This window comes from Cynocephalus volans, chromosome 15 (assembly GCF_027409185.1).
Source record: "Cynocephalus volans isolate mCynVol1 chromosome 15, mCynVol1.pri, whole genome shotgun sequence".
Lineage (NCBI taxonomy): Eukaryota > Metazoa > Chordata > Mammalia > Dermoptera > Cynocephalidae > Cynocephalus > Cynocephalus volans.
In genome coordinates, this window is record NC_084474.1 from 77246320 (window position 1) to 77260663 (window position 14344).

At 37.7% G+C, this 14344-nt stretch overlaps 1 protein-coding gene across 1 annotated transcript in view; it reads right to left on the reverse strand.

The window, feature by feature from the left end:
* The window catches only part of ATAD2 (ATPase family AAA domain containing 2), a 58961-nt gene extending 45862 nt beyond the window's left edge, over positions 1–13099 (reverse strand). Inside the window, exons 1-2 of the mRNA XM_063079830.1 lie at positions 12932–13099; positions 1903–2051 (exon numbers count right to left, since the gene is read on the reverse strand). Of these exons, the coding sequence (XP_062935900.1) occupies positions 1903–2051; positions 12932–13099 (317 nt within the window). The remainder of the gene's footprint in view (positions 1–1902; positions 2052–12931) is intronic.
* Between the last annotated feature and the right edge of the window lie 1245 nt (positions 13100–14344).

The window sequence follows — 14344 nt, forward strand, 5'->3', positions numbered from 1 at the left end:
TTTAACTTTAATTTTTAATTTTACTGTGCATACTTTATTGAATCTAATTAACATCTTAACCCTGTGGAAGAATATTATTTTTACCTTTACACTACTGATTTTTTTTTTTTTTTTTTTGTCTTTTTCGTGACCGGTACTCAGCCAGTGAGTGCACCGGCCATTCCCATATAGGATCCGAACCCGCGGTGGGAGCGTCGCACTCTCCCGAGTGCACCACGGGCTCGGCCCTACACTACTGATTTTAAACAGACCTCTTGTAGCATCTCAGTACTTAATTAGTTTTATAAGATATGAATATTCAACAATAAAACTAATAGTTTGTACTAAAAAAACAAAAAAACATACAAAAAAAGACTCCCTCAAATTTAAAAGGGCATAAGCTCATTTATCTGGAAAATATGTTATACAAAATAAAAATCAAAATTCTATTTAAGAGTAGGTGGGGTCTAGCTTTCTAAATCATAACAAATAATTTATGAGAATTAATGTAAAAACAATTATTTCATGAAACAAATTTTATTCTAATTGGGGCTCTCCCCCATTTATGTAAGGTGCAAAGTGGGGGAAAAAGTGAAGGTTTTGAGCTTATTAAAGTTAGATTTAAAACTGCCCTGAAACAGCACAGAGAGAAAAATACTGCATGTCCTCACTCAGAGGTGGGAGGGAGGAAAGAGAGGGAAAGAGAGAGAGAGAGAGAGAGAGAGAGAGAGAGAGAGAGAGAGAGAGAGAGACAACAATCACAATAATAGGTTGAACTTTCAGAAAGAGAAAACAACTGGTTATTAAGAGGTGGGAAAGGGGGTGGGGGGTTAGTGAGAAATTGGTTAATGGACACAAAGAATGATTATGTTTCATAATGATGACTATGCTAATATCCTGATTTGATCATCACATATTGCACACAGGTATTGATAGTCAACTCTGTACCCCACAAATATGTATAACAAATTATGTTTCGATAAAAATAAATCTTCCCTGAACCAAACTCCAGTCCTATGAATTTAAATAAACTACCTAATCCACTGAAATCGATTCCTTAAAAATGGGATTCATGCCACCTACCTCAGGGTTCTCAAGATGCAAAATTTAAACATGTATAAAGCATCTAGTCCCATTAGACCAATTTTAAAAAACAAAAAAAAGCACATGTTCTGCTTCCTTTGTGAAGACTGCTTTATGGGCCGACCCCGCGGCGCACTCGGGAGAGTGCGCGGTGCTCCCGCCGCGGGTTCGGATCCTATATAGGGATGGCCGGTGCAAGCCAAGGGTTGCGATCCCCTTACCCGTCACACACACACAAAAAGACTGCTTTAGAAGCACAATAACACAGAGAAATTCATAAATGACTGAGAACTGAGGAAAAACTTGATAGCAAGCAGTAAGAAATAGAACTACTATTTTGAATAAAGGCTTTGTATAGACTATGAAGAACCACATATCACAAGCAAGTTACAATCACAAGTCTCTTTAGATACTCAAATACCATAAGAGAACAGATCCTGCATCAACCGACCTCGTCAGCTGCACTCACATGTATCACAAATACCGTTTATGAACAAGCAAATAAAAACAGGCTGGCCGATTAGTTCAGTTGATTAGAGCACAGCCTTGTAACACCAAGGCAAGTGTTTGGTTCTCCATACTGGCCAGCTGCCAAAAATGAATAAATGAATGAATGAATGAATAAATAAATAAATAAATAATATGAACAAATTTTACTGTGTACATATATTAATTTTTAATTCAATAATATTCCATTGTGGAAATTTCATTTAAAATAAATTACATTTTACAACCCTGGAATCTTGATAACTGGTCAAAACACATTTTAAAAATTAAATGCAAATCCTAAATTACTGCTTTAAAACTATTTTGAATTAGTGTTCAACCATCTTGTATTACCTTGTAAAATGCCTGTCATTAGCATGCTTCTCCGTTATTTCCACATTCTTATCAAAACTAGAATCTGAAGAATTCTGTGCATTTTTTCTCAAAGACCTTAAAGCACGTGTCCGGTGGTAGGTTTCAACTTTCTTAACCGAAGAACCGTCCTTTAAGAAAAATTAAGAAAGCCATCTAAGTTTTTCTTTAGTTAAAACTCTGAATTTAAATCCCTAAGTTTTCTCTGATTACAAGTTAGTAACAATTGCTTTCTGTGCACAATCATTTTGTATCTCCCAAGAAACTACAATACTTAATAACTGAAATACATATCATTAATGATAAACAAATATCAACAATGTTTATGAAATAGCTAATATAAGATTTACTAGTGGTTTATAGTTCTATTTCATAACAAGGAGTAAGAGAATGAAGTTTTCCACCGCTGATAAAAAAAACTGATAGTTCATAATAGTAGGTACTCATTTATTCTAAGACTACAGAAATTAGAAACACCTTAGAAAGATACATGTGAGCGCACACACACAACACACACAACAAAACATTATCTGTCACCCAACAACTGGCAACAACTTTAAAATAACTGGACTATCAGAATTGTAATTTTGTGGAACTGAGGCCACCAGAGGTGGGAAGGGGTAGGAGGTTAGCAAGAAATTGGTAAAAAGCCACAAAAAATTATTACATTGTGCAATGATAAATATAGTAATAATAATAAAAAAGAACTGTAATTTTGGCTTGGACAACAAGAAGGAGCTATTACCATATTTTGTGAGTTTCACCCAGGTAATGGACTGATTGAATTAAAAAAATGTTTAGGTATGTTAAGCCACAGAGCTCTACATAACTTTCCTTTTGCTGAGCAGACTAGACTAGTTCTCTAAGTTAGTGTGGTCTTATGAGCTTAGAGACTGTGTCACAAAGTATTCAAAAGTTCATGCACACCTCCCTGAAACTGTATAAAGGGTATTTTTACATCAGAAGTCAGAAGTACCTAATAATTCTGTAATTTGATGCCTTACTACTCTGAAAACTGATCATTTTAGAAAAACAGGCAGTGTTTTAGGGAAAAATGAAACATTTTAGTTCCCATCCCCACAGACCTCCAGGCTGGCTTTACTCTGTGTTTAACTTTGTTTTATCAGGGCATTTAATTTTGTTTTGGACAGACTATTTGGTTGGTTCACAAGTAAAATAAGAATACTTACACCACAAGGATTTGTGTAAAAATTAGATAATTCATAAAATATTAAATGATGTGTATGATTTGTCATCATCTTTATTTTTTTTTATTTTTTATTTTTTTTTAAAGATGACTGGCAAGGGGATCTTAACCCTTGACTTGGTGTTGTCAGCACTACGCTCTCCCAAGTGAGCTAATCAGTCATCCCTATATAGGGATCCGAACCCGTGGCCTTGGTGTTATCAGCACCACACTCTCCCTAGTGAGCCACGGGCAGGCCCTTGTCATCATCTTTATCAGTATAATTACATTTAAGGATGTTTGGAAAAAGAATATCTTCAACTTACGTAGGTAGGTTTATTATTATTATTATTATTATTATTATTATTATTATTATTATTATTATTATTATTTTGGTGGCTGTCTGGTACGGGGATCCAAACACTTGACCTTGGTGTTATCAGCACCATGCTCTAACCAACTGAGCTAACCAGCCAGCCCCAGGTGTATTATTTTTAAAATGAATAGCTACACCTTACATCAGTGTAGTGTAACGTGAGACTTTCCAAGGAATATTTTAAGGGAATCTATTTCCAGATTCTCAACTTACATATGTACTTTTTCTTAAAACTGATTAGCCTGAGAAGGCACAAGGCATCCCATTCATCTGCCTTTCTCCCATTTCACAAAAGAAAGCCGTATCTCTCACCCACTCTGAATTTTATTATTGTGAACTGCCTCAAGGCATTAAAAACCTTCCTAAAGCCAGAGAAAAACACTGCTGTAGGTGTTAGGAAATTGAATGACTAAGCAGGACAACGAATCCTTTCCCTTTTTAGGTGGTTTCCAATTCTTTCTTTTCAACAAAATTGAAAGGAAACCTAATAAAGCTAAGAGATCATTAAAAATCATTTTCAGCAAGTGATTTTTTATGCATAAGCCAGAAAAACTGAGTGGTACTTCTAAACAAAACTCCTTTCATTACTACTTATTTATATGAACAATTTATCAGTGCTTACATTGAAAAAAAAAACAATGGAATTGATGCAGAACAATGTCATCAACAAAATATGAGAGTACTTTAAAAGGTTCATGGAAAGATTCATATGATTTTTAATTCCATTTTTCCATAAACTTTTTGAAGTACCCTCATACATCCATAGATGTATAAACTAATTGGGTGGGTAGAGGGACTTCAACCATATGAAATCTAATAAAATCTTACATTCTATGTTAATCAAAGTGGACAGTGTTTTTATTGTTTTGATTGACTGAGTATTAATAACTATGATAACTCAATCCATGATAATTTTATTTCTTGGAGCCCTATGGGCACAGAAAAGTGGGGGGGGGATCAAATTTTGTTTTAAAGGTACAAAAAGATAATTGATAAATGACTTCCAAGCATAAAAATATTTTACATCAAGATAAAATGTTGTTAGTTAAATGGACTGAATGCAAATTAAAAGAGAAGAAGAATCAAGGTAACATTTGATTGCTAAAAGAGCTTGCTCATGTACTATTTTTTAACATACCATGATATACCTAATAACTATGTTTCTAGATTCCAGTGGATACACATAAAAGTCTGATGTTATAGTTTTATTCTTTTTAACTGTCAACATCAAAAGATGACAGAAATTACATCCTTTGTAACTATTTAAACCAATGGGGGTGGGGGCAGAAATCATAGATAGTAACTTAAAACTATACAAGAGAATATAGAGCTACAAAACTATTTAGGAATTTCCAGAAGGAAACGGGGAAAACTTCATGACATTGGATTTGGCAATGATTTCTTGGATATGACAATGAAAGCACAGACAACAACAACAAAAATACATAAGTTAGACATCAACAGAATTAAAACCTTTTGTGCATCAAAAGACACTATCAACAGAGTGAAAAGGCAATCCAAAAAATGGGAGAAAATGCTTGTAAATCATATATCTGATAAGGGGTTGATATCCAGAATACATAAAGAACTTCTATATTTCAACAAAAAAACCCCCACACAATTAAAAAATGAACAAAGAACTTGGAATAGACATTTCTCTCTCTCTCTCTCTCTCTCTCTCTCTCTCTCTCTCACACACACACACACACACACACACACACACACACACACACACACACACACACACACACACACACACACACGGCCAATAAACATATGAAAAGATACTCAAAGTCACCAGTCATTAGGGAAATGCAAATCAAAGCCACAGTGAGGTCACCCATTAGGATGGCTACTTACAAAAAAAAAAAAAGAAAGAAAATAACAAGTGTTGGTGAGGAGGTGGAGATAATGGAACCCTTGTGCATGGCTAGTGGGAATGTAAAATGGTGTGGCAATTCCTCAAAAAATTAAACACAGAATTACTATACGATCCAGCAATTCCACTTCTAGTATATATCTAAAGAAGCAAAAGCAGGGACTCCAACAGATTTTTGTACACCATGTTCACAGCAGCATTATTTACAACAGCCAAAAAGTGGAGGCAGTAACCCAAGTGTCCATCGACAGATGAAGGGGTAAATAAAATGTGGTACATACAATGGAATGTTATTCTGCCTCAAAAAAGAAAAGAAATTTTAACACATGCTACAACATAGATGAACTTTGAGGACATTATGCTAAGTGAAAGAAGCAAATCACAAAAGGAAAAATTTATACAATTCTTCTTATATGAGTTTCCTAGAGTAGTCAAATTCAGAGACAGAAAGTAGCACAGTAGTTGCCAGGGAATGGGGGAAGGGAGGAACCAGGAGTTAGTGTTAATGGGTACAGAGTTTCAGTTTTGGAAAATGAAAAAGTTCTGAAGACAGATGGTCGTGATAGTTGCAGAACAATGTGAATGCACTTAATGTGTACCCTTAAAAATAGTTAAAATAGTAAATTTTGTTATGTTTATTTTGCTACAATAAAATAGAAAGTAAATGCCACCATATTCCTGAGTATAATAAAAAGACTTGTTTCCATGGAGGGGAGTGTATAATGGTGGAAAAAGAGATTCTCTGAGAAACTTGGAAGACTTCATCTTATAAGTAGTACAGGTCTGAGCATCCCTAATCCAAAAATCCAAAATCTGAAATGCTACAATGAGCATTTCCTTTGAATGTCATGTCAACATTCAAAATGTCTTGAATTTTGGAGCATTTCGGATTTTGGATTTTTGTATTAGGGACGCTCAACCAGTTAAGTACCTGCAAACATCCCCAAATCCAAAACACTTTGGGTCTCAAGCAGGGATACGCAACCTGTATAAGAAATGTTTTTTTTTAAATTTAGAAATGTTCTTGAAAATTACTGATATTTTTAAATTCAGTGTGCACCTCTATATTGGGAACTCCCCCCAAAAAACTTTTTTTTTTTTTTCTCTACACCGTTGAGGATAGCCTTTTTTGCTGCTTGGTGCTTAGAGAGGAACACAAGCCACTCGCTATGCAAGTCAAAGATTCTCTTATACAATAAATGCAATATAAAAATACAAGTAATGGGCCGAGCCCGTGGCGCACTTGGTAGAGTGCTGCGCTGGCAGCGCGGCGACGCTCCCGCCGCGGGTTCGAATCCTATATAGGACTGACCAGTGCACTCACTGGCTGAGTGCTGGTCACAAAAAAACGACAAAAAATAAAATAAAATAAAATAATAAATAAATAAATAAATAAAAATAAAAATACAAGTAATACATGCCCATTATAATTGAAAAAAATGAAGAAATGCATGATGAAAATGTGCAAGATGAAAATGTCACCCTTAATTCCATCCATCTACAGACAACAACCACTATTAACCTCATGGTGCATAAATCATTCTTTTCCAATGTATAAACACTCACTTGATATTTAAATTGAGATAATACTATATATGTTTTATAACCTTTTTTCTAGTAATACATTTTTCCATGTCATTAAATATTATTCTAAAAATCTTTCAACATGAATCAATAGTATTTCAGCCATTACATGAATCTGTTTAATAAAGTGCTTAATGTATTATATTTAAGTTGTCTGCAATTTTTTCTGATGTAATAAATACCACTAGATGAATTATCTTGTGTACATCTCATTTCCTAAGGAAAACTAGCAGTTATTAAACCAAAGTCACATTTTAATATATCTAATTAAACTAATTCCCAGGAGATAATTACTGGATGACAGAGAGAGGGACTTTCACTTACTATTTTTTATATTTTCACAAGAAAAAAAATTCTTAAGAAGTAAAAAGAAACAAAGGGTAAACAAACAATCTGAAACTAAACCTGGAGCGGTAGTGTCCTCATTTACTCTTTGGCTAAAATCTTCTTAAATACTGACAGCACTGATAGTTCTTTAATAGTGAAGTTTTAAGAGAGGAAGAAAATACATTTTGTTAAATTTTAAGTCTGTTATGACCTTGCAGAATCAGTAAATTAGTATAGAGAACAGGCAACAATAGAATAACAAAAAATGTTCCCAAAAGGAGGCACGATTGCACGATGGACATATTCTATGTTATTTCTGACAAAAGACCAAGCTTATTAAAGCTTTAAATTCATAACAAAAAAACATGGGAGGTGGGGCGTTGGTTAAGTCAATTCAAATATCAATTCAACAAATGAGGCTTAAATAATATTTTTAAAACCACAGTTGTAATACCGACTTACAAAATGTACTTATCCAGACTTAGGGCTCCTTAAAAGCTTGAACAGAGCATATTTTAATGCACAATAGTATACATTTTGTAACAAGCATAGTTGTGATATCCCTCTTTAACTTCCTCTTTAAACATTAGAGTGGTCAGTCAATTCCTCTCCATGTAACCATTTCATGAACTTCAGCAATTTGATTTCTATCTCTACAGCTCTCTCAGTAGATCCCCATAGCTGAATCCAATGGCCTTTTCTCTACCTCTCTGACTTCTATGGAGTTGATCACTCCTTTTTATAAAATGCTTTGATCCCTTGATTTTCATGATACTCTTGGTTACATGATTCAACCTCTTCTCACCTTTAAAATATAGCAATTGATTCAGATCTTAATTCTTTTTCTGTTTTGCTCTTTTCTATTCATACTCAGAGATACTAACCTATTACCAAACTCTGGCATAATATTCCTAACGGTCTACTGCTCACCTCTTGTTAGGAAAACAAGTCTTCCTTCCCTGTATCCAAACAACTCTCAGACACCTTGCTGTATTCTTTGGCATTTTTCTCTCCATTTCTACTAGTATCACCTTAATTTAAACTGCAATTTTCTGTTTTGGTCTATTGTGATAACAGTATATTAAGAACCCAAACTCTGGAGATAGAGTGCCTAGGTTTGATTGTTGGCACATCACTTAGAGCTGTGTAATCTTGTGCAAATTACATAAGGTCTCTGTGCCTTAGTTTCAATATCTGTAATAAGGATAGTAGTATTTACTTCATAGGGCAAATGTACATGTCTGTCTGTTAGGTATCATTCCTGGCACATAGCAACTGCTATATAATAGTAGCTATTACTATTAGAATCTTTTAACTGGTCTTCAAGGCTCTAGATTTGTTGACTATAATCCATCCTGAACTCTATCTCATCAGATCCCCATTCTAGCTCCTCACTGCTTCCTAAATAAAGTTGTAACTTCTAAATCTAAAATCAAGGGCCCTTTCTTGCTTATGCTTGAATGTAGAGCTGCCATGCATATCACCCAACTCCAGGAAGCACCACTCATCGCCACATGTCGAAATCTCCCTATCCATGCTTCAAAATACTTTGCATTTTTCTATGTTGTGTTATACTTCAAGTTTTTAAAAATCTCCTGTATGTTGTACACATCAGCGTTGAGTTTGGAATACCTTTCCAGACTTTAAAATAAACATACAATTTTAGGAAGTAGTACCTTCTACATACCACGGCATGTTTTATTTTACCTAACAACATATGGAAGGATAAAAACGTAACAACACAAAAGTAATATTTAATCATCACCAATAAAAAAAAACAAAAACCCTACTATCCATTTGTAAGTGACTCTTCAGCATGAGAAACAACTCTACATTTACGGAAATCAAAGAGCCTCAGAGTAGTGAACTTATGTAAATAGGCAATGGCTAATCTCTGGAGAAAAAGAAACCACAGAAAAGACATGCAAACCCACAAGGTAGGATGAAATAAAAGTTTAAAAAATAAACATCCCACTTTTAAAATTGGGGCAAAAGGAAACAAACAAACAAAAAACACACACCACCACAATAATTGGGGAATACATAAAAGTCAGGAAAAAAACAAAAACACAAATTGGTAAGCCCAGCTAAGTGATGTCATATTCAAAACGTAAAAGTAGGATGTAGTTAATAATTAGGTAACTTTGGGTACCTTCAGAACTTGAAGATAAGGTCAGCCTCTGACATTAGACTAAGAAAAATTCAAATTAATGGATTAGTATGAATAAATTTAACCATCTATAAAAGTAACCTACAACAAGAAATGCTGTTAATAAATATGTGGCTGAAGAGACAAGGAAATATTCAAATAAGATCAAGGAGTTAAGTCTCTGAAATGCATGACTGATGTTTTAAAAAAACAAACAAGGCAAGGTATAATCCAATCAAATGTATGTACTGAATGTAAAGTTCCCAAATTGGAAAATATTCCAATCACAAAAGTATGTTTCATTTTTGGTATTAATGGGCCTTTGTCAGTATGAATAAAATACACAGTATTACCTCTCAGGACTATCCATTTCTTTTAGTCCAATCCCTTTTTGCCTAAGTAAACTTCTGATTACAATTTGATCTACATATTTGACTTGATTTATAGAAGGGAGGAGTACTTTGTCTCAACAAGGTATAAGACTTACTAGGAAACCCAGGCCTGGGAAAAAAAATTCTTTCCACCCTATAATGTCCAGCTAAGAGCATTCTAATTGCTCAAACATCATATACCATTAATATGGCACAAATGGCAAATAGTCTCTGCTGTGTTAGGTCTCCTCTGCTGGACTATGTTTCTTTAGAGCAAGGACAATAAAAAACAGTATTTATTATGCATGTACTACATGCTAAGTTCTGTTCCAGGTACTAGGAATACAATACTGAACAAAAAGTAAAAATCCAAATCCCTAAGGAGTTACATTCTGATTTGCAGAGAGATAAAAATATTTTAAAAATTAGGAAATTATATAATATCTTACAAGGTGATAAATGCTAGGAGAACATAAAGCAGAATAAAGGGGCATGTCAAGGGGAGTGGTTGTAATTTTAAATAGGGTGTTTAGGGTAAGCATCATTGAAAAGGTGAAATTTTAGCAAAGACTTGAAGGAGATAGGCTCCTAAATTTGAATCACAGTTCTACAGCTTACTTTAAGGTGAATTTAGGCAAATTATTTGTTATTTTATTCTAAAAAAACACAAAAGGAAGTCAAGGAACAGGTCATGCAGTATCCAGAGGAAGAGTACTCCCAGCAGAGGGAGAGCAAGCGCAAAGGTCCTTGCATTCAAGAAGCAGCTATGCCAGCATGGCTGGAATAGAGTGGGTTTTGTAAAGGGATAAAAGAGGATGTCATTATAGAGATAAAAGGAAGAAGGCAAGGGGGCATAGGGCTGCTCCCAAACTTTTAAATTTTTACTGTTAGACAGGGAGTCACCAGAGGATTTTTGGGGTTTTTTTTGTTTGTTTGTTTGTTTTAAAAAGATGACCGGTAAGGGGATCTCAACCCTTGGCTTGGTGTTGTCAGCACCACGCTCAGCCAGTGAGCAAACGGGCCATCCCTATATAGGATCCGAACCTGTGGCCTTGGTGTTATCAGCACCGCACTCTACCGAGTGAGCCACGGGCCGGCCTACTAGAGGATTTTTGAATAGAGGAGTGATCAACTATTTTGACTTTTTTAAAAAATCACTGTATTGAGAACTGAATATTGGGGGAAGGGGGCATAATAAATATATATAATGGTGGAAAACAGGGTGGCCAGTCAAGAATCTATTTTAATAATCTAGGCAAGAGATAATGGCTTGAACCAGCATGGCAACAATGGAGGACATGAGGAGTGGGGTCAACAGAATTTGGTAACACATTGGATGCGACAGAAGTCAATGATGACTCTAAGGTTTTTGGCTGAAGAACTGAAAAGATGGAGTGGTCATTAACTAAATATGACTATAGTCTCAATAGCTAGCAGTGACTGACAATCCTAACTATATGCCAAATGTTCAATTAATCTTCTTACATGCATGATCACATTTAATCCTCACTACACTTGTGGTGGGTATCACCCCATTTAACAAGTGTAGAAACCTGCTGATTATTGGTAAGCTTGGTAAGCTGCGATTCAAAACTAACAGCTCTCTTAAGAGCCTATGTACTTAACCAGTATTCAATACACCATTAAAGTCACAGGATCTAGCATTATCCTGAACATAATAAACATTCAACACTTATTGAAATAATTAGCTTTTCTGAACACAGGTTAATAAATCAAGTGACCTGAGTTCAGTGCAAAATTGTTTGGCCTCTCCAGATTTCTGCCAGTTCTTGCGAATGATTGAGAAACAAATCCTGAAAGTCAGGAAATTGTCTTTTCAATTCAGAATTATAATTTCAGAGACTGAAGTGACTATAATCTTTCAACCCATTCCCCTTGATAGAGGAGTAATCAGTAGGGGGCAACCACAAAAGATACTGACAATTAATTTCATACAGTGATCTTAACACAAGGTCTTAATAAAAGACCTTAATACAAGACCTTGAAACAGTCTGTCTGGACTATTGAGGACTATGCTTTGTCACTCCCACCACTCACCTCCCCTAAGTCTCTCACTCTGACTTCCAAGTTCCGGGTCCTATTTTCCTACTCCCAAGCCTATCCTCACTCCAACACCTTCACTCCAGCTAGACTATACTACCTACAGCCTTAACTTTACTAGTGTTGTTTCCTCAACTTCTCCAACCTTTTGTGAATGATGTCTCCTCCACCCATGCCTTTTTCAGCAGCTGGGATGGGGAGGTGGATGGGAAGGGGAGAGACTCTCCCTCAGCCTGAACTCTGCCCATCAAAAATCCTATCTGTACTTCAGACCCAGGAGAAGCACGTCTTTCAAGAGGACTCTACTCCCTTGCAAACTGTTTTATAACAGTTTATAACTGCAGCATGATATAACAGAAAGGGAAAGATTTGGGAAGCAGAGAATCTAAGCTCCAATTTTAGATCTACCACTTACCCTAACCTTTCTGAGTCCGCTTCTTCAACTGTCAAACAGATATCATTACTATGCATTCGGAAAGGGTTGTTATGAGTCTGAAGTGAAGGAAATGTACACGAAATGTTGGTCTTCATCCCAACATTATGCAACCTGGTATGATTCACTGCGCTCTTATTACAGAACCCCTCTGGATCGTAACTGGAAGTCAGAGAACCTGAATTACAACCTGTCTATCTCGTAGCCCCTAAAACTTTTGGTATGCATACAGCAAGCAGTCGGTAAACGTGTGTTGCACTCTACCGACTGATGCGAACCTAGGGCAGGAGCCTGGGCGATTGGTCAGCTGGGGGTGAGGGGCAGCCCAAACCACCACGGCTCAGCCCCAAACTGCACTCCAGCTCTGGCGGGCTTCGGTTTCCTCTTGCGTAAAAGTAGGTGGTAACCAACTGCTTAGGCCGCTTCCAGCCAGCTCAGTCTCTTCGACCCGACCCACACCCCGTGGGGCTCCGATTACGAGAAGCCTTCTATTTCACTTGTCCTCCACCAACACACATACACACACACACAACCCCTAACAGTCACCCCGACCGGTGCCGCCCACCGCAGGCCTCTCCGGGCGCAGCGCCACGGGCAGTCCCCACAGGCACGGCCCCAGGGGGCCCGCCCCAGGCAGGTACTCACGCCCGCGGCGGCCGCGGGGACGGCGGATTTCGCTGCGGCGCTGGCCGAGCGGAGCCTCCTCCTGCCGACCTCCTCCAAGCTAAGGAACTCGTTGGACAGGTCCAGAGAGTCCGTGGCCGAGGTAGCGGAGGGGCTGTGCAGCTCCAAGCTGCCGCGGAGAACCACCATCTTCTCTCCCGGTCGGTCCCGGCGTCCGCGGCTGGAGAGGCCCAGAGTTCCGGACCGCAGCCTCCCAGGTTCTTCCGCTCTCCGAATTTTGGCGCCACAAGCTCCGCGCCAGCAGCCGCAGCGCATGCGCCCGGAATCCCTCCGCCGTCTGCCTCGCTCGAGCTGCCATCCTAAAGCGGCGGGCTCGAAATTTTCTTCCCATACGTTAAGCGAAGGAGGCCGGGTCGAAGTGGAAAGGAACACATGCCGACAGTGTCGAGGACCTGGGCGGAGAGAGGAGGGAGAACGCTGACTTCTTTTTTCCTTATATAGTTCCGGCTCGCTGAACTCGGCGGAGGGAGACAGCAGGAGCGGTGCGCAGTCCTGTTTGGATATTTGGCGCGTGGAGGGCGGAGGGGGAAGGGAGGCCTCCGCGCGCTCTGATTGGCTGGCGGGGCTTGGCGTCTCCTCCCCGCCCCTCCCGACGCCTGCCAGCTGCTTCCCGCCTTGTGGGATTCAAAAGCAAAATGCTCTGTCCTGGACTGGAGGGAGATAAGGCACGTGGCCTTTTACAGGTTCTGGCTTTGAACCTTAAGAGCTTTCTACTGATGGCTTAACCAAAACAAGTCAACTACCAAAAAGAAAACAAAACGAGCTAAGAGCGAGCCAGCAGATTGCAAGTTAAGGACGCAGGCTCTGTACCCAGCCCTGCCATTTCCCACGTAGAGATGATCTTGAGCAAATTATTCCCCTCTCCGGGTCCTAATTTCCTCATCTGGAGAGTAATTATAATAATAATACCTAAGTAGTAGTATTATATCGTAGAACTGTAGCAATAAATGTTTGCTGCTATCACAGAATTACAGAAAATGGCTTCTCTAAAATGACAGCAGTTACTTGACTACTTTGAAATAGGCAACAACATGCACTGAATGATCAGAATGTGAGAGGAGTCCTAGTGAAAAAAAAAACAAAAGCTATTGATTGATTTGGATAACTACAGTTTATTAGTTCAACTTTTGTTAAGTGTTTATTGAGCATCTATCATGTGCTGGGCATTATGCTAAGCACTGCAGATGCAGCAGTGAACAAAAAGAATAAAAATATACTCATGGATATTAAATTCTAGTGGGACGAGAAAGACAATAAAGCAAATACATATGTTTCTTAAAAAGTGGTAAGTGTTACAGAGAAATATAAAGTAGAAAAAGGGAAGGGAAGAATGCAATTTTAAACAGAGTGAGAAATCTGAGCAAAGGCCTAATA